General features: G+C 41.8%; 1 protein-coding gene across 2 annotated transcripts in view; it reads left to right on the top strand.

Annotated features, from left to right (window-relative positions):
- Positions 1-3,593: 3,593 nt before the first annotated feature.
- Positions 3,594-24,865, top strand: part of TMEM209 (transmembrane protein 209) — a gene marked incomplete at both ends in the record, with an annotated part of 40,139 nt that continues 18,867 nt past the window's right edge. Inside the window, 8 exons of one of the 2 annotated variants that reach the window (XM_080701960.1) lie at positions 3,594-3,650; positions 4,778-4,914; positions 5,036-5,094; positions 6,237-6,368; positions 7,995-8,230; positions 13,472-13,670; positions 21,858-22,033; positions 23,247-23,318. In XM_080701960.1, coding sequence (XP_080558086.1) covers positions 3,648-3,650; positions 4,778-4,914; positions 5,036-5,094; positions 6,237-6,368; positions 7,995-8,230; positions 13,472-13,670; positions 21,858-22,033; positions 23,247-23,318 — 1,014 coding nt within the window. Of the gene's footprint in view, positions 3,651-4,777; positions 4,915-5,035; positions 5,095-6,236; positions 6,369-7,994; positions 8,231-13,471; positions 13,671-21,857; positions 22,034-23,246; positions 23,319-24,865 lie in introns of those variants that run through there. The other variant, XM_080701959.1, reaches the window with a different exon arrangement.

The raw sequence follows: 24,865 nt of genomic DNA, 5'->3' as shown, positions 1-24,865 counted from the left end.
ATGTCAAATACTTTACCCTCAATTTGACTATAGTTGGAGATAAGATTTTTAAGAAGTAATGAAAGTAAATGAGGTCATAAGGGTGGAGCCCTAATCCAATACAACTAGTGTCCTTATGAAAAGATAAAAGACACTAAGCATTCACCAGCACATTAGAGAAAAAAGAGGCCCCACATGAGGACTCAAGACAAGGTAACCAGTTACAAGCCATGGAGACAGGCTTCAGGGAAAAAACAAGCCCTGCTGGAGCCTTGGCCTGAGAATTCCAGTCTTCCAAATTGAAAACAAAGTCTGTTTTAAGCTATCCTGTCTGTGATTTTTTTTGTTTTGTTTTAGGGAGCAAGCATGGTCTACCATATTTTATTATGGTCACACTGATACATAATGGTAACTGTCTATCAAGTTGGTAGAGTTCTTTTTTAAACCTTGTATAAACCTGATGTGGGGTGCAGGTTTGTCATCCCAGCATTTGGTAGGCTGAGACAAGAGGATGGAAGGTTCAAGGCCAGCCTCAGCTACTTAGGTCCTCTGCAATTTAGTGAGATCCTTTTTTTCAAAATAAAGAATAAAAATAGGGCGGGCATACCAGGCATAGTGGCACATTCTTGTAATGCCAGCATTTGGGAGGCTGAGACAGAAGGATCATGGTTCGCAGACAGCCTCAGCTACTTAGTGAGTCCCTTGCAACTCAGTGAGACTCTGTTTCAAAATAAGGAATAAAAAATAGGGCTGTGTTGTAGCTTGGAGGTAGAATGACCCTGGATTCCATCTGCACTACTGAAAAAAAAAAAAAAAAAAAAAGGGCTCGGGTGTAGTTCAAAGATAGAGTGACTCTGGGTTCCATCCCCAGTACCCCCAAAAAAAACAAAACCTTGGATAAATGCACAATAATTTATAGATTTCATTAAGGGGGAATTACCTATTAAGAATTACATCAAATGTATACAGTTTCTTCTTAGGAAAGAGATAGGCATGGAAGAGATGGGAACTTGGTGTTCTAATTTTGACAGTAACATTGAATTGAACCCTTTCAGTTTGAACAATTTTTAAGTTATTTCATCTCTAAATCTACAACTAGAGCCAAATCATACTGCTGCTTAGGCAATGTAAAAATTATTTAAAATTTTCACTTTAAAGTATCTGTTAGAGCTGGGTGTAGTGGCGCAAGCTTGTAATTCCCGAGCTTGGGAGGCTGAAACAGGAGGATGGAATAGGAGGATGGCATAGGTTCAAAGCCAGCTTTAGCTACTGAGGCTCTCAGCAACTTAGTGAGACCTTGTTTCCAAATAAAGTATAAAATAGGTCTGGGAGTATAGCCCGGAGGTAGAAAAGCCCTTGGGTTCCACCCCAGTACCACACACACACACACACACACACACACACACACACATTAATTAATTAACAAAATAAAAAATAGGTCTGGAGGTGTGCCTCTGTCCATCCCCAGTACCACAAAAAAAAAAAGAGTATGTTAGATCTTTTAAGATGGTGTACATGCAGATTTTAATATGCAGTCTGTAAACCAGAAGAGATGGTACATGTCTATATCCCTGTACTTGGGAGGCTGAGACAGAAGAATCACAGGTTTGCAGCCAGCCTCAGCAATTTAGCTGAGGCTCTCTGCAACTTAGACCTTGTTTCAAAATAAAAAATGAAATAAGCTGGGTGGCACACAACTGAAATCCTAATACTTGGGAGGCTAAGACAGGAGAATCACAAGAGACTCTCATCTACCTAGTAAGATCCTGTTTCAAAATAAAAACTAAAATATGGCTGGGCATATAGTTCAGAAGTGGAATATCCCTGGGTTTGATCCATGGTACCCCCTCACACACAAAATAATAACAATAATAATATAATAAAATAGGGCTGGGGTATAGCTTGGAAGTAGAATGCCCCTAGGTTCAATCCCCAGCACCACTAAGTAAATAATAAATAATAAAAAAGCAATACCTTATTTTCTTCTACTTGACTTATTTAGGTCATTATTATTATTATTATTATTTATTGTTATTATTATTATTATTGTTATTGTTATACTGGGTATTCAACCCAGATGTATTCTACTTCCAAGCTATACTACCAGCCCTTTTTATTTTGAAATTGCTGAGGCTAGCCTTTAACCTACAAAACTACTGTCTCAGCCTCCCAAATACTTACAGGTGTGGGTAACTGTACCTGACCACTTTAGGAAATATTTTAATCACTGGAAGCACCTGAAGTAACATTATACTAGCTTATTGTGTTTTCATCTATGGGACACTCTTCTCTATATGCAGAACAAGTCCCCAGACCCTGTGTATTTTGGCCCATTGGCGCTCTGGGCCTCAGGCCTGAGTCACCAACACCAGGAAACTTGCCATGACTGGAAGTTCAACAGTTAGACCAGGACTACACCAGACCTGGACCAGGACCTGCCTTTTGCCGGTTCCCTGAACTCACCTCAATTGGCCTTCTATGGCACCTGTGAGTCTACACAGACTGGGCTCCAGGGACAGAAATGAACAAGCTTTTATTTTTTATATTCTGCATCTGGCTCAATGACACACTTTTTGCATTTGTTAAATAAAATCAAACTCAAGCCGGGCGTGGTGGTGCACGCTTGTAATCCCAGCATTCGGGAGGCTGAGATCGGAGGATCGCGGTTCACGGACAGCCTCAGCTACTTAGTGAGGCCCTCCGCAACTTAGTGAGATCCGGTTTCAAAATAAAGAATAAAAAATAGGGGAGGGGGTGTAGTTCGGAGGTTGAATGCCCCTGGATTCTATCTCCAGACCCACAAAAAAAAAAAAAAAAACTCAACTCCCTTATAAAACTTTCCCTCAATATTGTACATTATTTCAAAAGAATATTCAGGGGAAAAAGAGGGTTTTTTTTTTAACACTGAAATTTTAATTTCAGCAGGGCATGGTGGTGGCAGGCCTGCAATCCCAGTACTTGGGAAACTGAGACAGGAGGAGGCAGCCTCAGCAATTTAGCAAGACGCTCAGCAAACCTAGCGAGGCTGTTTCAAAACAAAAAATAAAAAGGGCTGGGGTTGTAACTCGAGGTGGAATGCCTTTGGGTTCAATCTTCAGTACCACAAAAGAATCACTAACATTAATAAAACAAAATTGTTTTTTTTTAACTGCTGCAATTTCATTTCACGAATACTTAAGAATTTACATCGAGTCAGAACAATTGAGGGAAAATATATACTTTGACAAAGGGGAAATAAATGCTTCGTCATTGCAGATGGTGTCTGGATAAATTATCAAACACAAATTATCCTACAGATTACTCTGCTAAATAAAATCCGCTTACATATGTGAGTCCATAAGGGCCTGAAAGAAGCTAAAATTATGTTAACATACACAAAACTCATCTTGTTATAATTATTACTTTTCAATGCGGGTTCAGAACTTGGTCTGCATTTTACTCCTCAGCTTTCTCCCATCAGCAGAGTGGGAGCAACAGATCCAAGAGCTGTTGCCCTGGTAACGCTCGGAGCTCGGTCCTTCCGCCCCTCCCTTCTTCTCGCGAGACTAGACGGCGCAGTTCTTCCGGTTTTTGTAGGCTCCGCCAGTCGGTTGCTTCTTTCCCCGGAGCTTGGCTTCGCGCATGCGCAGTAGGGAGTGGCGCGAGCCCGCGGCTTCCGGCCGAAGAACATGGTGCGTTTTCGGGGTCGTCTTTGTGCTCCCTGGACTTGGTGTCCAAGCGGACTTTGGGAGTCCCATGCCTACTAACCTGCCCAGGGTTTGGCCAAGGGAAGATGTGGCTAGGCGCCCCGCCACTTGTAGTGAAAGTGAAGACGGAAATCTTAGGGGCGACCAAAGTTTGTAGTGAGGGAGCCTGGGAGGGCGGCTCTCCTGGGCTGGGAAGTTTTGAGCGGGAAGGGAGCTGCTCTGCGCTCCATGGGGTTTGGCCCCCTATAGCTGGAACAGGTTCCCACTTGTCACTAAGAATTGAGTCTAGCAAACAAAGGAAATGCGAATCCCACTGTGGACCCAACTGAATGTACACTTTCCCGACTCTTTTTCCCTTCACACTCTGGGTACCCACTGGTCTCATGTGTAAAGTCTTGTACTTAATCAGCACACAAAATATTTTTCTGGTTTATAGCAATTTGAGAGCAGGATTATTTAAGGACAGGCGCAGTAATGGCTCCTCCATATGACTTACAGGATAAATTTATAAAGACATTTTGTGTGTGAGAGTGACTGGGGATGGAACCCCAGGGCCTTCTACTTCCAAACTACACCCCCAGCCTGATTTTATTTCTTATTTGGAAACAGGGTCTCACTAGGTTGATGGGAGTCTCACTATTTGCTGAGGCTGTCCATGAACCTGCAATCCCCCTGCCTCAGCCTCCCAAGTACTGGGATTACAGGCTTGCGCCACCACATCCGGGTTATATGACATTTTCTCCCCAAAATGGTGTTTTAAGTTTCTTAACCCTTAGTCAAATCCCTGTGACATAACTGAAGATTAAAGGTGAAGTATTTGCAGACATAATAATCAACCCTTTGATTATAAAAAAAAAGACATTATTATTTGTTGAAAGTATTAAATTGTTCTCTGAAATAACCAGCCAGTTCTGGTGGATTTCTCTGTGGTGCCAAAGAAGGTATAATTTTGGGTTCTTTTTTTCATATAATATTCAAGTGGGAAAAAAAATTGGTCAAGCATTTTAAACATGAGGAAACATATACAGTTTTTACTTTATGAAGGACACAAACGTTTGCTTAAATGGAGAAGTAGTTTCATTAATTCCTGTGATTTTTTTCCTTTGGAATAGATGCAAGGAGAGGCAAGCCCTAGTGCTTTCCTTATTGACAGAACCATCAAGATGAGAAAAGAAACAGAAGCCAGGAAAGTGGTTTTAGCCTGGGGACTCCTAAATGTATCTGTGGCTGGAATGATATATACTGAAATGTAAGTTAATTAGCCCAAAAAAGGGTGAAAATTTAAGTAGCCAATAGTTGCTTTGATAGCTTTTTGTGTTTGTGTTGATTTTCAGGGTTTTTTAAAACTGAAAACTTTCTAATTTTTTCAGGACTGGAAAATTGATTAGTTCATATTATAATGTGACTTATTGGCCCCTCTGGTATATTGGTAAGTAGTTAATTTTCACTGTATCATTCCTTCATTTAACAAATATTGAGTGCTTACTGTGGGTACTGGGAATACAGATGTAGAGGAACAAGGTAAAAATCCTCTTGTGGAAGGAACATTCTAGTAGAGAAGGCAATCAGATTATTAAACAGTAAAATTTCAGGTAACTACGAAGAAACAATAAAGTTGTGGGGTGATGAGATTTGTAATTGTTTTGTGTGCGAGGTACGGGAGGTTAAACCCAGAGGCATTCTACCTTTAAGCTATACACCCAGCCCTTTTTTTATTTTTTTTGTTTTGAAAGGGGTCTCACTAGGTTGTTGAGTCTTGCTAAGTTGCTGAGGCTGGTTGTGAACCTGAAGTCCTTCTGTCTCAGCCTCCCAGGTACTGTGATTACAGGACTGGTGTTTATATTTGTCACTCTCCTGAAATGAAATGCCTCTCTACCTTTTCGCCTTTCAAGACTAGCCCAAATCTCTACTCCATGGATGCTTTCCTCAGTTCTTTCACTCCTTCTCTGTGTTCACTTCTGTACGCCTTGGCTATAACGTGCCCTTATAGATGTTAAATTTTAGCCCGGCCGTGGTGCTGCACACTTGTAGTCTCAGTACTTGGGAGGCTGAGACAAGAGGATCGTAGGTTTGTGTCCAGTCTCAGCAATTTAATGAGGCCTTTCTCAACTTAGGCCGTTTCAGAACAAAAAAATAAAATAAAAAAATAAAATAAAATAAAAAAATAAAATAGGGCTGGGGGGGTGTAGCTGAGGCAGAATGCCCCTGGGTTCAATCTCCAGCACCATAAGTAAAGTAAACCTCAGAGTCTCTACACATTAATCTAAATCTGCCATAGGAGCTGAAAAGCAAGGGGTTATAAAAGTCACTTGGTTTCTCTGTGACAGTTGATTCATTATAAAATGAAGGCAAAAAATATCTGTTGTGCAAGGTTGCAAGGATTAGTGATCGTTTGACGCTCACTAGTTAATGCCCTTCACTTAATCTACACTCATTAAATGGTAGCTGTTGTGAGGAACAAGAAGGTAGTTTTTTAAATTTTGTTATTAATTTGCTAAAGTAAGGAGGTTTTTTGTTTCCCCGCCAATACATGCCCCTCTCTTTTTAAAATAAATTGTTGTTCTCTTCCAGAGCTTGCGCTTGCATCTCTCTTCAGCCTTAATGCCTTATTTGATTTTTGGAGATATTTCAAATATACTGTGGCACCAACAAGTCTGGTGGTTAGCCCTGGACAGCAAACACTTTTAGGGTTGAAAACAACTGGTAAGTGTTTTCTATCTCTTGCAGAGGTGGAGAGAAGGTTGGCAATAAATCTTTCTTAATTTAATTTTCCCTTTGCATAGATTCAGAGCATGAAAGGACTTCCAAGGCCATCTGGTTCAACTTTATTAAGTAGATATATGGTAAACTGTCTTAAGACCAGTGATTTTCATTCCTATTTGTATAAATGGAATGGAACTAACATTCAGCAACTTCATATAAATACGTTCATTTAAAAGTAAATGACTTAACTCTTGATGCATTAAAGCCAATTTCTTTCCTTCTTTTTTATGGGACAGGGAATTGAACCTAGGTGTATTCTACCTCTGTGCTACACCTCCAGTCCTCTTTATTTTATTTTTTAATTTATTTATTTTTTGGGGGGGGGCAGGTCTGGGGATAGAACCCAGGGGCATTTGACCTCTGAGCTACACCCCCAGCCCTATTTTTTATTCTTTATTTTGAAACAGGGTCTCACTGAGTTGCAGAGGGCCTCACTAAGTAGCTGAGACTGTCCGCCAACCGCGATCCTCCTGTCTCAGCCTCCTGAATGCTGGGATTACAAGCGTGCGCCACCACGCCTGACTTTATTTTTAATATTTTGAAACAGGGTCTGAGTTGCATTCTACCTCTGAGCTACATCCCTGGGCCTTTTTATTTTTTGTTTAAACAGGAGCTCTGGCTGGGCGTGGTGGCGCACGCTTGTAATCCCCGCGCTTGGGAGGCTGAGACAGGAGGATCGCGCAGGTTCGAAGCCAGCCTCAGCTACTTAGTGAGGCCCTCAGCGACTTAGTGAGACCCTGTTTCCAAATAAAATACAAGTCTGGGAGTATAGCCCGGAGGTAGAAAGCCCCTGGGTTCCACCCCCAGGACCACCAACAAATACCAGGATCTCTGTGTTGGGTTGCTGAGAGTCTCACTAAGGTGCTGAGGGGTTTTTTGGTTGTGGTACAGAGGATGGAACCCCTGGGGCATTTTTCCTCCAAGCCATATCCCCAGACCTCTATTTTATTTTATTTTATTTTATTTTTTTGGTGATACTGGGGATGGAACTCTTCTACCTCCGGGATACACTCCCAGACCTATTTTATATTTTATTGGGAAACAGGGTCTCTTAAGCCTGCTAGGCTGGCTTCAAACCTGCACTCCTGTCAAACCTCCTGTCTCCACCTCCCAAGCCTCTCAAGCGCGGGGATTAAGGGGATTAGGAGCATGTGCCACCACACCCCGGCTATTTTATTATTTTATTTGGAGATAAGGTCTCACTAAGTTGCTTAGGCTGGCCTCGAACCTGCAATCTTCTGTCTCAGCCTCCCAAGTACTGGGATTGCAAGCTTGCGCTACCATGCCCAGTTCTGAGGTGGGTCTTAAACCTGCAATCCTCCCATTTCAGCCTCTAAACTGCTGGGATTATAGGCATGCCCCATCACAAAGGGCTAATTTATGTCTTTTAGTAATGATATTTTATGTAATTTAGCAACTGAATCTTTCTGTTACTTTCTCTTTTCCTTATGAAAAAGATTGAGTTTCTTACAAATTTTTAGAAGAATTTTAACTGTGCATACATGTGTGTATCTCTGTGTGTACATGCATGTACATACGTGTCATTTATTTTTCTTTCCCTTCTAGTTGTACAGACTACTCCTCCACATGATTTGGCAGCCACCCAGACCCCTCCTTCTCCGCCTTCCCCTTCAATCCAGGGTCAGAGTGTGCTGAGTTACAGCCCATCTCGTTCACCTAGCACCAGTCCCAAATTTGCCACTAGCTGTGGCTACAGCCCTCAGCTGCAAGGTCTGTCTTCGGGTGGCAGTGGTTCGTACAGCCCCGGAGTGACCTACTCGCCTGTCAGTGGTTATAATAAGGTAATAATGATGCTTTCTAATTTCTTTTAGAATTGAGAGTCATATTGAGAATCATCTAAGCCGGTGTGGGGGCGCACGCTTGTAACCCCAGCATTTGGGAGGCTGAGACAGGAGGATTATGTGAACCGTAAGCCTCCTGTCGGCTACTTAGTGAGGTTCTTTGCAACTCAGTGAGACCCTGTTTGAAAGTAACGAATAAAAAATAGGGCTGGGGTGTAGATCTGCGGTAGAATGCCCCTGGGTTCCATTCCCAGTACCACAAAGAGAGAGGATATATCATCTAGTCCTGCAGGGATGATGGCCTATGCTTGGAATCCCAGCTACTCTTGAGACTGAGGCAGGAAGATTTTAAGTTCAAGGCCAGCTTGGGCAATTTAGGAAGAAACTGTGCCAAATAAAATTTACTTTCTTAAAATTTTTATTTTGTGCCAGGGGTGGTGTCGCACACTTGTAATTTCCGTGCTTGGGAGGTGGAGAAAGGAGGATGGCGCAGGTTCAAAGCCACCCTGTTCCCAATATATATATATATGTATATATATATATATATATATATTTTTTTTTTTTTTTTTTTAAACAGGGTCTCTTAAGCCAGCGAGGCTGGCTTCAAACCTGCACTCCTGTCATACCTCTTGTCTCCGCCTCCCAAGCCTCTCAAGCGCAGGGATTAAGGGGATTAGGAGCATGTGCCACCACACCTCGGCTATTTTATTATTTTATTTGGAGATACACACACACACACACACACACACACACACACACACACACACACACACACAAATAGGTCTGGGAGTGTAGCCCAGAGGTAGAAGGGTTTCCAGGAACCCCAGTACCACCAAAAAAAATTTTTTTTCTATCTCTGAGATACCTCCCTCCTCCCAGCCCTATTTCATTTTTATTTTGAAACAGAATCTCATTAAATTGTAGAGGGCCAGCTGGGTGTGGTGGCAGCGCACGCTTGTAATCCCAGTATCGGGGAGGCTGAGACTGGAGGATCCTGGTTTGCGAACAGCCTCAGCTACTTAGTGAAGCCCTTTGCAACTCAGTAAGACCCTATTTCAAAATACAGAATAAAAAAGTAGGGCTGGGGGTGTGTATTGGAGGTAGAATAACCCTGGGTACCATCCCCAGTACCGCCCCCCCCCCCAAAATTATGGAAGGCCTCCTTAAGTTGCTGAGGCTGGCCACAAACCTGTAACCCTTTTGTTTCAGCTTCCCAAGTACTAGGATTATAATCATGTACTACCATGCTCAGCTTCAAATGAAATTTGAAAAGGGTTGGAGCCAGGTGTGGTAGCACACCTATTATCCCAGTGCTTGGGAGGCTGAGACAGGAGGATCATGAAAGATAGTCTCAACTACTTATTAAGACCCTCAGCAATTTATTGAGACCCTGTTTTTGTTTTTGTCCGGTACTGGGATTGAACTTAGGGGCCTTCTACCTCTGGGCTACCTCTAGACCTATTTTGCTTTTTATTTGGAAATAGGGTCTCACTGAGTTTCTGAGGCTGCCTTTGAACCTGTAATCCTCCTGTCTCAGTCTCCCAAGTACTGAGATTACGAGTGTGCACCATGCCTGGCTTCTAGCACCATTAAAAAAAGGAAAAATAATTAAAACATCTTGTGTGTTAAAACTCATTTAATTGATGAGGAAACTGGGAAATGGTAGATGATTAACTTGCCCAAATCACCCATTTAAGAGCCAAGAATAGAACTAAAATTACCTGGTATTGTGTCGAAGTCCTTTAAACAACATCTTAACATGAAAGAGGACGGGAATGTAGCTCAGCAGCAGAAGTTACCTAGGATGTGTGAAGTCCTTCCTTGACCCAGCACACCACCTTCCCAAAAAGAGCCGGGCATAGCTTGGTGGGAGGGAGAGTGCTTGCCAGCAAGCACCACCAAAAGGAAAAAAATTGGAATCACAAAGATAGTGTAAGTGTGACTTGACGTTCATTGTCTAATGCCTTTCAGCAGTCTTCAAAACAAGTTGAAACGATGATTTCTTTACTTTTGTTTCCTTTACTCACAGTTTCCCTCTGCATCTTCATGCACAGCCTTTGTTTACCCCTGTGGAATTGTAATGCTTTTTATCATGTTGTATTATCTTCTGCGCTGAAACCTGAGATTGGTGTGTATCCATACTCAGAAGTATGGATACTTTCCATGGCAAGGGTAAAAACCTTTATTTCAAATCTCACAATAATGTGAGGTTTTTAGGCTTAAAAGAAGCTGAAATTCCAGGCTAAAATTTTAACTCCCTGAAGCATAAGAGGAATGCTAAGGGGGGAAGGGACTCAGTTCAGAGGCTGTTGCTCTTAATGTAGACTAGCAACACTAGCTACTGTAGTGTTAGGAGAAGGTCTTGAAATGAAATCAATACATGGTCCTAAATTTACATATTGTTTCTTCATAATGAAATTCTGTACCACTGGTCACCCAATATTAAAATTAATTTTGGCGGCTAATAAAATTTTAAGCTAGGCACGGTAGTACACATTTGTAATACCAGTACTTGAGTAGCTGAGACAGGAGAGTTGCAGGTTTGCAGCTAAACTGAGCAGCTTCACCAAAGGCCCTCAGCAATTTAGTGAGACCCTTTTTCAAAATAAAAAATAAAATAGCTCTGGGATGTGTAGCTAAGAGGTGGAACACCCTTCAGTTCAGTCCCCAATACCAAAAAGGCATTTTTTTAAAACTTTGTACACATATTATATGAGTGGTTGTATATATTATGAGTAAGTATATGTGTGGTGATAATTTATAACCCTCAAGTAAGTACAACTTATTAAAGTACTTTGTTTTCACAAGGAAAATAACATATGATCAGTATAGAAAATTAGAAAAATAAAAGGGAAATTACTCATGGTCCTACTGCCCTCAAATCTAAATAATGACTTTTTGGCTGTTTATGTGGTGTTATGGATTGAACACAGCTGAACTACACCTCCAGCCCTATTTAGAATCAGGATCTTGAGATGAGTGTAGTGGTACACACTAGTAATCCCAGGACTTGGGAGGCTGAGACTGGAGGATCACAGGTTCAAGGCCAGCCTTAGCAACTTAGACCTTGTTTCAAAATAAAAAATAAAGCCAGGCATTGTGGCGCACACTTGAAATCCCAGTACTTGAGAGTACAGGAGGATCACGTAGGTTCAAAGCCAGCCTCAGCTACTTAGTGTGTCTCGAAGCAGCTTAGTGAGACCCTGTTTCCAAGTAAACTATAAAATAGATTTGGGAGTGTAGCCCGGAAGTAGAAAGCCCCTGGGTTCCATCCCCAGTACCACACAAAAATAAATAAATAAATAAATAAATAAATAAATAAATAAATAAATAAATAAATAAAATAGGGCCAAGGGTGTAGTTCAGAGGTAGAATGTCCCTGGGTTCAATGCCCAGTACCACACACACACACAAAAGAAAAACAAACAAACAAAAAAAAACACGGACTAGGCAGCTGCTTTCCCCATGAACTGAGCTACATCACATTTCTAGCCCTTTATTTTCATTTTTTTAAAAACTTGTTTCGCCGGGCGTGGTGGTGCACGCTTGTAATCCCCGCGCTTGGGAGGCGGAGACAGGAGGATCGCGCAGGTTCGAAGCCAGCCGCTGGCTTAAGAGACCCTGTTTCCAAATTTAAAAAAGTATAAAAAATAGGTCTGGGAGTGTAGCCCGGAGGTAGAAGGGTTTCTAGGAACCCCAGTACCACCAAAAAAAAAAAAAAAAAAAAAGTAGAACCTTTTAAAAAACTTGTTTCTGGGTATAAGATTTTGTGTTGATATAAGTTTTCAACAACCGTTGGATAAATATGGAAGAGTGCAGTTGCTAGACGATATGCTAAGAGAATTTTGAATTTTTTAAGAAACCACCCAACTTTTGCAAAGTGTACCATTTTGCATCCCCACCAGCAATGAATGAGAGTTTCTTTTCCAAAACCTCAACAGCATGCTTGCTTTTTTCTTTGTGGTCCTGGGGATTGAACCCAGGGGCAACTTCCAAATTGTACCCTCAACCCTCTTTTGGTTTTTTTGGATATGGGGTCTGATTAGGTTGCCGAGAATCTCACTACATTGCTGAGTTGTCCTCAGACTTTCATTCCTCTCCTCCCAGCCTCCCAAGTACTGGGATTTGGGGGGGGGGGTGCCCCCACACCCAGCAGGTGTGTTATTTTTTCTTTTTCTTTTCTTTCTTTCTTTCTTTCTTTCTTTCTTTTTTTTTTTTTTTTTTTTTTTTTTTTTGTGTGTGTGTGTGTGTGTGTGTGTGTGTGTGTGTGTGTGTGTGTGTGTGTTTCTGGGGATTGAACCCAGGGGCATTCTACCTCTGAACTACTCCCCCAGCCTGATTTTTTATTCTTTATTTTGAAACAGGGTCTTACTAAGTTGCAAAAGTCCTCAGTAAGTAGCTGAGGCTGGCCACAAGCCTGGATCCTCCTATCTCAGCCTCCCAAGTACTGGGATTACAAGCGTGCACCACCACACCTGGCTAGGTGTGTTACTTTTTTTTTTTTTTTTTTTTTTTTTGGCAGGACTGGGGATGGAACCCAGGAGCATTAGACCTCTGAGCTACCCCCCCAGCCCTATTTTTTATTCTTTATTTTGAAACAGGGTCTCACTAAGTTGCAAAGGGCCTAAGTAGCTGAGGCTGTATGTGAACTGTGATTCTCCGGTCTCAGCCTCCCGAATGCTGGGATTACAAGCATGCATCACCACGTCCACTGGTGTTTTACTTTTAAAAGGTTAAAAAAAAAAAAAAAAAAGCCAAGTGTGCTGGTACACACTTTGTAATACTAGTACTTGGGAGGCTGAGACAGGATCGCAGTTTCGTGGCCAGCCTCAACTACCTAGTGAGGCCCTGCACAACTTAATGAGATCGTGCTTCAAAATAAAAAATAGGGCTGGGGGTGTAGCTCAGGGGTAGAATGCCCCTGGGTTAAATCTCCAGTACTGCAATAAATACATAATAAATAAATAAATAAATATTTTTAAAAGGCTGGGCATGGTGGTGCATGCCTGTAATCCTCGTACTTGGGAGGCTAGGATCACAGGCTTGAGGACAGCCTCAGCAAGTAATAAGACTCTCATCAACCTGGTGAGACTATGTTTCAAAAATAAAAATAAAGTAGGGCTGGGGTGTAACTCATAGCCAGAATGCCTCTGGACTCGATCTCCAATACCACCAAAAAATTAAAAAAGTAAAAAATATTTTCAGTTAGAAAAATAAAATCAAGTTCTTTGGTTTGTGCAGCTGGCGAGCTTCAGTCCCTCTCCTTCTTCGTACCCTACCACCGTGGGCCCAGTGGAGAGCAGCGGGTTAAGATCGCGCTACCGTTCTTCACCCACCGTGTACAGCTCACCTACTGACAAGGAGGACTACATGACAGACCTGCGCACGTTAGACACTTTCCTTAGAAGCGAAGAAGAGAAACAGCATAGAGTTAAACTGGGTACATGTTCTATTTATATCTAATGCATATCTTTTTGTTGTCACTTTATATGATCCTTAATTGTTTTTTTGAAAAAGGGTGTAAGTTTCTGAGAGTTTCGCTAAATTGCTAAGGCTGACCTCAAACCTGTGATCCTCCTGCCTCAACTTCCTAAGTTCAGGGATTACAGGCACGCACCACTATGCCCTGTTTGAAAGTCTTTTCATTAATGTAAGCTAAAATTTCTATTAAAGACTGAGTTAGCCAGGCGTGGTGGCGCACGCTTGTAATTCGAGCATTCGGGAGGCTGAGACCGGAGGATCGTGGTTCACAGAGAGCCTCAGCTACTTAATGAGTCCCTTTGCAGCTCAGTGAGACCCTGTTTCAAAAATAAAGAAGAAAAAATAGGACTGTGAGTGTAGAATGCCCCTGGGTTCCACCATCTCCAGTACCTCAAAATAAATAAATAAATAAAAAAAGACTGAGTCAGCCAGGCGTGGTGGCACACACTTGTAATCCCAGCATTTGGGAGGCTGAGAGAGGAGGATTGCGTTTCACGGACAGCCTCAGCTACATAGTGAAACCCTTCGCAACTCAGTGAGAAAACCCCTGTTTCAAAACAAAGAATAAAAAATAGGGCTAGGGGTGTAGCTCGGAGGTAGAATACACCTGGATTCCATCCCCACTACTGTTAAAAAAAACAAAGACCAAGTCTAAGTAGGGCTTGGTGGCACACCAGCCAGGAGGCTGAGGCAGGAGGATTACCAATGTGAGACTAGCCTGGGAAACTTAGCAAGAGCCTTCTTTAAAATATTTTTTTTTTAAAGGGGGCTGGAATGTCTCTTAGTGGACTTGCCTAGCATGTGCAAGGCCCTGAGTTTAATTGCTAAGTATGCAAAAAATAAATAAGAAAGTTTAGTTAGTTATTTGGTTGAGGCTATAAAATCAAGTTTCTGAAGTACAGCTGAGCAGAGTTTATTCAGATGATAGTTGTCTCTTCAGATGGTCCTTTGGGAGGCTGATGTGGCAGGACAGAAAGGAGGGAGCATGTATTTACCCTCAAAAGGCTGCTGTTTTTCATTCTTAAAATGTGTCTTTTCGTGAAGGCTATAGTTTACCTTGGGAAGCAATGTGAGCGAATCTTAATCTATTTGGGGTGGATTTGATTATTACAAAGTCAATTATTTGAAACCAAATTAGGTTATTGAACTGAGTAATGATTTTTCCCCCTCAGGAACTTTCATGGAAAGCACATTAGGTGCTGAAGTGCAGCCTCGGTGAAGAAGCCAGGTTATTGGACCATGGCTGTTTGTGTTGCTTGGAATCTCTCCAGGGGCTTTTAATTTAATTCTGCCGGGAACTGCCACAAATGTCAAAGAAACAAATCAATACTGTCTTATTACTTCTGATACATGCTTTTTTCTTTTATAAATTTTGAAGTACTTCATATCTCCTGAAAATTATATAGCTTTTACACAAAGAACAACTTCTCACGTGCTTTTCAGATGTTTTCTGACTTTAATTTTTTTACTTTGAAGCATGGACGTTTATTTAGAAGTATTGTTCTTGTTTGGAAGTGTAACTGGTGTTGCTTGTAATTTTCAAGCCTGAAGCGGCCCGGTTACCTTTATTTCCCCTAAGTTAATTGCACTGTGGTTAGAGAGTCTGATCTGTATCTGGTGTTTGGGGTTTTCTTTATTCGTTTATTGTGGAATTTTTGTTTGTCTTGGACTCGGCTTCACGTTGCTCTGTGGTCACTTTTTGTAGATGGCTTTTGGTGTGTGGAAAAGAATGTAAATCTCTAAATTTGGATCACTAGGTTTATTCACCGAGTTGAAATTCTTGACAATGTTCTTAAATTCTTTATATCACTAACAATGTTTTAAATTGTTAAAATTGTTTAAAATCCACAAACCATGATACTCCTGTTTCAACATCCCAAATGCTGGGATAATAAGCATGTGCCACCATGCCCAGCTTTCTTTTTCTATCTTAACCTCTTTAAACCTACTTTTTAAAAGTCTGTCCAGCCAGGCCTGGTGGTACACGCTTGTAATCCCCACGCTTAGGAGGCGGAGACAGGAGGATCGCGCTGGTTCGAAGCCAGCCTCACTGGATTAAGAGACCCTATTTCCAAATAAAAAATATAAAATAGGTCTGGGAGTGTAGCCCAGAGGTAGAAGGGTTTCCAGGAACTCCAATACAAAAAAAAAAAGTCTGTCCAGCCAGGTGTGGTGGCGCACGCTTGTAATCCTCAGACAGAAGGATGGAGGTTTGTGGCCAGCCTCAGCTAATTAGTGAGGTCCTTAGCAACTCAGTGAGCCCCTGTTTCAAAATTAAGAATAAAAAATGGGGCTGGGGGTATGCTCAGAGGTAGAATGCCCCTGGTTCCATCCCCAGTACCACATGCATACACACACACACACACACACACTCTCTCTCTCTCTCTCTCTCTCTCTCAAAAGTCTGTCTGGATGGGCATGGTGACACACACTTGTAATCTCAGTACTTGGGAGGCTGAGACAGAAGGATGGAAGGTTTGCAGCCAGCCTCAGCTACTTAGTGAGGCCCTCCACAACTAGTGAGACAGTGTTTCAAAATAAAGCATAAAGAATAGGGCTGGGAGCCAGGTGTGGTGGTGGTGCACGCTTGTAATCCCCCGTGCTTGGGAAGCTGAGACAGGAGGATTGCGCAGATTAGAAGCCAGCCTCAGCTACTTAGTGAGACTCTCAGCAATTTGGTGGGACCCTGTTTCCAAATAAAATATAAAATAGGTCTGGGAGTATAGCCCAGAGGTAGAAGGCCCCCTGGGTTCCATCCCCAGTACCACCAAAAAAAAAAGAATAGGGCTAGGGAGGTAGAATGCCCCTGGGTTTGCCCCTGGGTTCAATCCCCAGTACTGCTAAATAAATAAATAAAAATAAAAAGTCTGTCTAGCTGGGGGGTGTGGTGCACATTTATAATACCAATACTTGGGAGGCTGAGACAGGAGGATTGAAGGTTTGAGGACAGACAGCCTCAGCAATTAGTGAGATTCTTTATCAGCTTATCAAGACCCTGCTTCAGCTTAAAAATAAAATTGGGCTTGAAAGTGTATCTCGAAGGTAGAACGCCCCTGGGTTCAATCCTCAGTACCAAAAAAATAAAAGTTCATCTAACATTTCAGTTATCCAGAGTTCTTGGATTAACAGTACTGACATTTTTGTCTTGTTGACTATTTTGCTTAGGGGTTGTTCCCTAGTGATTTATATGATTTTCGTTTCTTTTGGTAAGCAAAACCTTCATTTTCAGAGAGTTGTCACTGCTCTGTCTGTCCTGAGCAGGCTGGATGGAAGCTCTGCCTCTTCCCAGCCAGTTTGTATCTACCTTTGTCAGTGCCCAAGGAGTGTTGTTGACCTTGAGCTGACAAGCAATTTTCAGGCTTGGGGGTTCTGCACCTCACACCCATTGTCAGTGGGCACTGTGAACCCATGTGAAAATGAGCTTACACTTTTCTTTTTTTTCTTTGCGGGTCTGGGGATGGAACTCAGGGCATTCGACCTCCAAGCTACATCCCCTGCCCTATTTTTTATTCTTTATTTTGAAACAGTCTCACTAAGTTGCGGAGGGCCTCACTTAGGTATCTGAGGCTGTCTGGTAACTGCGATCCTCCGGTCTCAGCCTTCTGAATGCTGGGATCACAAGCGTGCACCACCACTCCTGGCTGAGTTTATACTTTTAACATCTCTACAGCCTAAACAGATATGCTTTCTTTATTTCCTGGTTCCCGTGTATAGATTTATTTTTCCCCTTTGAAATTCCTGGCCCTGTGCTAGGAGCAGAGAATACCGCAGGGAGGAGAAAGGTCTCAGTCAACTCCCACCTCTCCTGGGCAGATCCTGACCCCAGTTCCGCTCCAGCAGCAAGACCGCAGCCCTCGCTGCAAGGTTCCTCAGGCCAGCACCGTTCCCTAGAGCGGCCAACGGCCGCTTACTGATTGATGCTCCTCTCATTTTTAGCTCCCTCTTCATTTTTAGCCAGTGGCTATTTATACCCTTAATTTTTGCAGATTCCACCATTCATTCATCTAAGGAATTGATTCGATAAATTTTTTTTAGATGTTTGAGGTAGATATCTGGCTTGCTATGTTGCCAAATTTCCAAATTTCTTTGTGCTTTGAGCCTTAGGTCCTTGAAGTTCTCCAGCTATACATCTGTGCTATTGTGGGGGTGGGAGTCACACAAAGGTCCTATTTTGTCACTGCTTGCTATGTGGATTTTTTAATTTACTTTGGCTAATGCATACCAGATTTTCAAACTTCCTGTTTCTACTCTATTCTGTGTGTCTGCGTGCGCGCGCACGCTGCACACGTGTGTGTGTTTACTGGGGATTGAACCCAGAGGTGTTCTACCTCCAAGCTACATCCAGAGCCCTTTAACATTTTTTCTTGCTGAGGCTGGCCTCGAACCAGTGATCCTCCTGACTCAGGCTCCCAAGTACTGGGATTACTGGTGTGTGCCACCGCACCTGGCTTCTATTCATAAGCTAAAGCCAATCCTCATTGAAAATTTCTCAAATTCTTTTTTTTTTTTTAACAGAAAGTTTGATTCTCATTCTTGGGGGGTGGGGTTAATGGAAATTGAACCCAGGAACATTCTACCTCCAAGCTACAACCCCAGCCCTATTTTATTTTTATTTTGAAACAGGGCCTCATTAGGTTAACAAGTCTGTCTCACTACTTGCTGAGACTGTCCTTGAACCTACAATTCTTCTGTTTAAGCCTTGCCAGTACTAAGATTACAAGCATGTGCCACTGCACCAGGCTTTTATTTTTTATTTTTATTTTATTTTTTGTGGTATTGGGGTTAGAACCCAGGGGCTTTCTATCTGTAGGCTATACTCCCAGACCTATTTTATATTTTATTTGGAAACAGGGTCACACTAAGTTGCTGAGAGCCTCACTAAGTAGCTGAGGCTGGCTTCGAACCTGTGCGATCCTCCTGTCTCAGCCTCCCAAGTGCGGGGATTACAAGCATGCACCACCATGCCTGGCTTTATTTTTTATTTTGAAACAGGGTCTCACTTAATTGCTGAAGCTGGGTTTGAACCTGCCATCCTTTTACGCCAGCCTTTTTGGGATGATAGGGATTCTACCTCTTAGCTATACCACATCCCTATTTTTATTTATTAATTTTTTTAAATTTTGAGACAGGGTTTTACTGAATTGCAGAAGGCCTCCTAAATTGCTGAGGCTGACCTGGAACCTGCAGTCTCCTGTCTTAGCCTCCCAAGTACTGGGATTACAAGTATGCACCACCATATCCAGTTCCTATTTATTTATTTATTTATTTATTTATTTATTGCAGTGCTGGGGATGGAACACGGGACATTCTACCTTTGAGCTACATCCCCAGCCCTATTTCTTATTCTTTATTTTGAAACACGGTCTCATTGAGTTGCAAAGGACCTCACTAAGTAGCTGAGTCCGTCCTTGAACTGCGATCCTCCAGTTTCAGCCTCCCAAATGCTGGGATTACAAGTGTGTGCCACCACGCCTGGCCTATTTTATCTTTTATTTTGAGGCAGTCTCACTATGTTTCTGAGAACCTCATTAAATTGCTAACACTTTCTTTGAACCTGTGATCATCTCAAATCTGGGATTACAGGCATGTGCCACCATGCAATTTTATTATTTTATAGTCACTCTTAAGTTTTTTGCTAAGACAAAAAAAAAATGGTTTCTACCTGTGAATTTTGTGGATGGGTATAAGTATCAGTTGATATTTCTGATATTTTTAAACTCTAAAAATAAACAAGACCTTCATAAGTATAATTTTCAGTCAAGCATGGTGGCACCATTCCTTTAATCCCAGTACTTGGGAGCTTGAAACGGGGACAGCAGGTTCAAGAACAGCCACAGCAATACAACGAGACGCTAAACAACCTAGTGAGACCCTGTTTTTGAACAAAAAATTTTAATAAAGGGCGGGGGGGTATAGCTCAGAGATAGAATGCCCCTGGGTTCAATCCCCAGTGCTGAAGGGTGGGGGGAGTAAGTATGATTGTAATTGAAAACTTTTAAATTTTTCAGACACTGTGCTAGAAGCTAGGAGAAAAAATATTCCCTGTCCTCAAAGGGCTCAGCTTCTCTTTGGGAAGATAGGGAGACTAACCCTTAAGTGTGCTGAGTACTTTGGTAGAGGGCTGTGTAGGAATTGATTCCTAGATGTAAATTTTTTATACTTCCTAAAAGTAAATTTATAAATTTAGAAGTGAACCAGGTGTAGTGTTGTACACCTGTAATCCCAGTACTTGGGAGGCTGAAATAGGAGGATCACAGGTCCCAAGCAACTTAGTGAGGCTCTTAGCAATTTAGCAAGATCCTATTAACAAATAAAAATTGAAATAGGTCTGGCAGTATAGTCTGGAGGTAGAAGCCTCCTGGGTTCCATCCCTCGTAACACCAAAAACTAAAATAATTTAATTTAGTAGTGTAGTTCACAAGATGGGTGTAGGGGTGCACACTTAAAATCCCAGTATTTGGGAGGCTGAGACAGGAGGATCACAGGTTCAGAGATTGTTTCAGCAACATAGTGAGACTCTCAGCAACCTAGCAAGACTGTTTTGTTTATTTATTTATTTATTTGAGCCCAGGGGCATTCTTCTTCTGAGGTACCACAACCCTGTTTTTTATTCTCTATTTTGAAATAGGGTCTCACTAAGTTGCAGAGGGCCTCACTAAGTGGCTGAGGCATGTGGCAGACCCGCAGTCCTCCCATCTCAGCCTGGCTATTGCTGGGATTACAAATGTGCATCACCACGCCTGGCCAAAACTCTGTTTATGCCGGGCACGCCTGCAATCCCCGCGCTTGGGAGGCGGAGACAGGAGGATCGCGCAGGTTCAAAGCCAGCCTCGCTGGCTTAAGAGACCCTGTTTCCAAATAAAAAAGTATAAAATAGGTTGGGAGTGTAGCCCAGAGGTAGAAGGGCTTCCAGGAACCCCAGTACCACCAAAAATAAAAAATAAAAATAAAACTCGTGTGTGTGTGTGTGTGTGTGTGTGTGTGTGTGTGTGTGTGTGTTTTGTTTTTGTGGTACTAGGGATGGAACCCAGGGACATTCTACCTCTGAGCTACACCCCAGCCCTATTTTTTATTCTCTATTTTGAAACAAGGTCTCACTAAGTAGTTGAGCTATGATCCTCTGGTCTCAGCCTCCTAAGAACTGGGCCACTATTCCCCGCCAACTGTTTAAACTGTGTTTACACAGTTTAAAAGGGAGCTGGGGATATCCTCAGAGGTAGAACGCTTCTGGTTTCAGTTCCCAGTACCAAAAAAGAAATGTAGTCCATGGGTAGTCTTCCATCAACGCAGGAATTACTCTACGCTAGTAGATAAAACCCAGTTCAGGGGCAAGTAAGTTTAGTTCATAACCCGAGAATAGTCTATAAATAGGAGGCTATGATGACTCCATTCAGAAGGACCTTCTAAAAATTCAGAAAAGGAACTTGCTTACCCTATTTGTTTACTGAAGAAATTGGTTCTCACCAAATCATTTAAAAGTCATGTGGAACAAAACAAGCATTTTTTATGGCTTTAAAAAAAAAAAAGCGGTGCTGGGGCTGGAACCCAGGGGCATTCTGCATACAAGCTACGCCGCTAGCCCTATTTTTTTTTTTTAATTCTTTATTTGGAAACAGGGTCTCACTGAGTTGAAAGGGGCCCAAGTAGCTGAGGCTGTCTTTGCACCGCAATCCTCCTGTCTCAGCCCGGCTTTTTTTATGGCTTTTAATTTCTGATACTGCTCAGAAAATGTTCTTTTTAATTTTTTTTGCAGGTCTGGGGATAGAACCCAGGGGCATTCGCCTCCGAGCTACACCCCTGCCCTATTTTTTATTCTTTTATTTTGAAACAGGGTCTCACTAAGGTACGGAGGGCCTCACTAAGGAGCTGAGGCTGTCCGCGAACTATGATCCTCTGGTCTCAACCTCCAGAATGCTGGGATTACAAGTGTGCGCGACGCCCGGCTTAGTCTTCTTAATTTTTAAAACAAGGAATCCTTGCTCTCTAAAGGGAATAATAATACTGTGGGGAGAGGGGGGTGCTTCACAAGGGTTTGTCTTCTGATTCCTGTATTGCCGTTGCTGAGGTGCCTAACTAGCCATTGTTCATGAGTTACTGCTAGATATAAAAATATTACAACTGAAATTTTTTCGATTACTAATTGTAGGGAGCCCAGATTCTACCTCCCCTTCCGCAAGCCCTACTTTCTGGAACTACAGTCGGTCTGTGGGGGATTATGCACAAACTTTAAAGAAATTTCAGTATCAGCTTGCCTGTAGATCTCAGGCCCCAAGTGCTAACAAAGACGAAGCTGATCTCAGTTCTAAACAAGCTGCAGAAGAGGTAAGTGAAAAATAAAAATGACTGAATATTTATGGCTTTTAGACTGCTAGAAAGTCTTTATTCATAGATCCTTTTTTTTCTTCTGTAATCTCCACTTTTACTAGATAGAAGTATAAATATGGCATTTATTAAACAGTGGGAAGTCTCCTGTTTTACTTTGTGTACCTAAAACTATTTATTTTTATTTATTTATTTATTTTGGTACTGGGGATTGAACCCAGGGGCATTCTTCCTCCAAGCTACACCTCCATCCCTATTTTTTTTTTTTTTTTCTTCACAGTGCTGGGGATGGGACCCAGGGGCGTTCTATCTAAGAGCTACACCCCTAGCCCTATTTTTTATTCTTTACTTGGAAACAGGATCGCTAAGTTGCAGAGAACCTGTGATCCTTCTGTCTCAGCCTCCCAAGTACTGGGATTACAAGCGTGCGCCACCACACCTGGCTCTTAAATTATACTGTTCATTTTACTCTTAATGGCACGTAGCTGACACTAGTGCCCTCCCTGCCTACGATATTTTTCTACATTTACTATAGAAAGGCTGTCAGGTATCTAATTGTACTTAACATATACCAGACTCTTACTTTTAAAATGCATTTGGCTTAGAACATATGGTAGTCTATAACTTCATCAATTTAATACCAAATATGGGATTTTTATTTTGTTCTTAAAAGCAAGAAAGCACTCTTGGCCAGCATGGTGGCGCTTGCTTGTAATCTCAGTACTGGAGTCAGAGACAGGAGGATCACAGGTTCACAGACAGCTTCAGCTACTTAATGAGGCCCTCTGCAATTTAGTGAGGCCTCAGTTGCAATATAAAGAATAAAATAGGGCTCAGTGCATAGGTGGGAGGTAGAATGCCCTTGGGCTCAATCCCCAGTACCACAAAAAAGAAAAGAAAAAAAGCACTCTTTTTTTTTTTTTTTTTAAGATTTAAAGAAGTTTATTAGAAAGATAGAAATACACAAAATAGAAATACAGCTCCATCCCAAACTGGCATGGAGGGATAACTCGAAATGAATACACCCAGAAAACACTCTTTAAACCTGCCAGTGGAAGGAACTTTTAAAGGTATATCTGTGCATGAACACCCAGCACAAGTTAGTAATAAGAAAATTACTAAATATCAGTTAAATTAATATTGATGTTTCTGAAGATATTTTATAACAAGGTTTTCCCTCACTGATTGTTCATTTTAAACATATTTTTAATAGGTTTGGGCAAGAGTGACTATGAATAGACAACTTCTTGATCATATGGATTCATGGACAGCTAAATTTAGAAATGTAAGTTCTGACATTAGCCTTTGAATAATATTAGTGCCTCTTACTATGTAAAGTGTAATATTAAACTCTACTAGAGTTGTTAGTTATTTAGTTATTAGAATGTTAGAAATAATTATTAAGAGTACAATATGAATGATAATCTATAAGGATAAACATGGCATTTATTTCATGTCCTTTTTTTTTTTTTTTTTTTTTTTTTTTTTTTTTTTTTTTGGTGGTACTGGGGTTCCTGGAAGCCCTTCTATCTCCGGGCTACACTCCCAGACCTATTTTTACATTTTTATTTGGAAACAGGGTCTCCTAAGCCAGCGCGCGGGGCTGGCTTCGAACCTGCGCGATCCTCCTGTTTCTGCCTCCCAAGCGCGGGGATTACAAGCGTGCGCCACCACGCCCGGCTCATGTCCATTTTTTTGAGATTGCTTTTCTCTCCATGTTTAGTAAAGCAATGTATTTAGAGAAAATAAAGGAGCAATGTGCTTGTTATTTATTATTATTACTTAATAGAATTATTTTTCCCCTTTTGCAATATTTCAGTTTTATTTTCCAAAGAGCTTTTCTGTCGGGGTCTATTACACAAAAGGATCCTTGGCCTCAGAAAATTTAACGCTTAGATGAGATGACATGCTATAGTATACGTGTGTGTGTGTGGGGGGGGGGAGATGAGTTTCCCTAGACAGGAGCCCTCTAATCTCTGTCTCTGACCTAGAGGTCATTGGTCCCTGTGTCCCTCAGCTGTGTCTGTCCCCCACACTCTGCAGCACCTGTGCGCTCCAGCTTCTGTGGGCAGATGGCTCCCTCCTCTACAGCCAGCTCTGCTTATGTTCTGTAGAGGCTGCCGGTGCTGCTACTGCACCCTTCAACACCCATCCATCCACTCTGCCTCTTCTAGAACTATATTGAAATCACTTGTGCTTGTCTTTTTATTCATTTATTATTATAACTTAAGTAGAGTGTGAAGAGGAAATGGTAAAAAATTGTAACTTTTTTTTTGTGTGTGTGTGTGTGTGTGTGGAGGGGGTTATTGGGTATTGAAACCAGGGATCTTCTACCACTGAGCTACATCCTAGCCCTTTTTATTTTGAAATAGGGCCTCTATAAGTTGCTGGGGCTATCTTTGAACTTGTCATCCTCCTGTCTCAGCCTCACAAATCCTGGGATTATAGGCATGTGTTATCACACCCAGCTCTAACAACCTACTTTCTTTTTTTTTTTTTTTTTTTTTTTTTGCAATACTGGGGATGGAATCCAGGGGCATTCTACCTCCAAGTTATACCCCCAGCCTATTTTTTATTCTTTATTTTGAAACAGGGTCTCACTGAGTTGTAAAGGGCTTCACTAAGTAGCTGAGGCTGTCCACAAACCCAGATCCTCCTGTCGCAGCCTCCCAAATGCTGGGATTACAAGCGTGCACCACCACGCCTGGCTACAACCTACTTTCTTGAACCATAAACCTGGAGAGTAACTTTTTTTTTTTAAGTACTGGAGATTGAACCCAGAGGCATTCTACCTTCAAGCTACACACTTAGCTCTTTTTATTTATTTTAAAA

Source organism: Muscardinus avellanarius (genome assembly GCF_963383645.1).
Source record: "Muscardinus avellanarius genome assembly, chromosome: 9".
In the NCBI taxonomy this organism is placed as follows: Eukaryota; Metazoa; Chordata; class Mammalia; order Rodentia; family Gliridae; genus Muscardinus; species Muscardinus avellanarius.
This window is presented reverse-complemented; position numbering and strand designations above follow the sequence as displayed.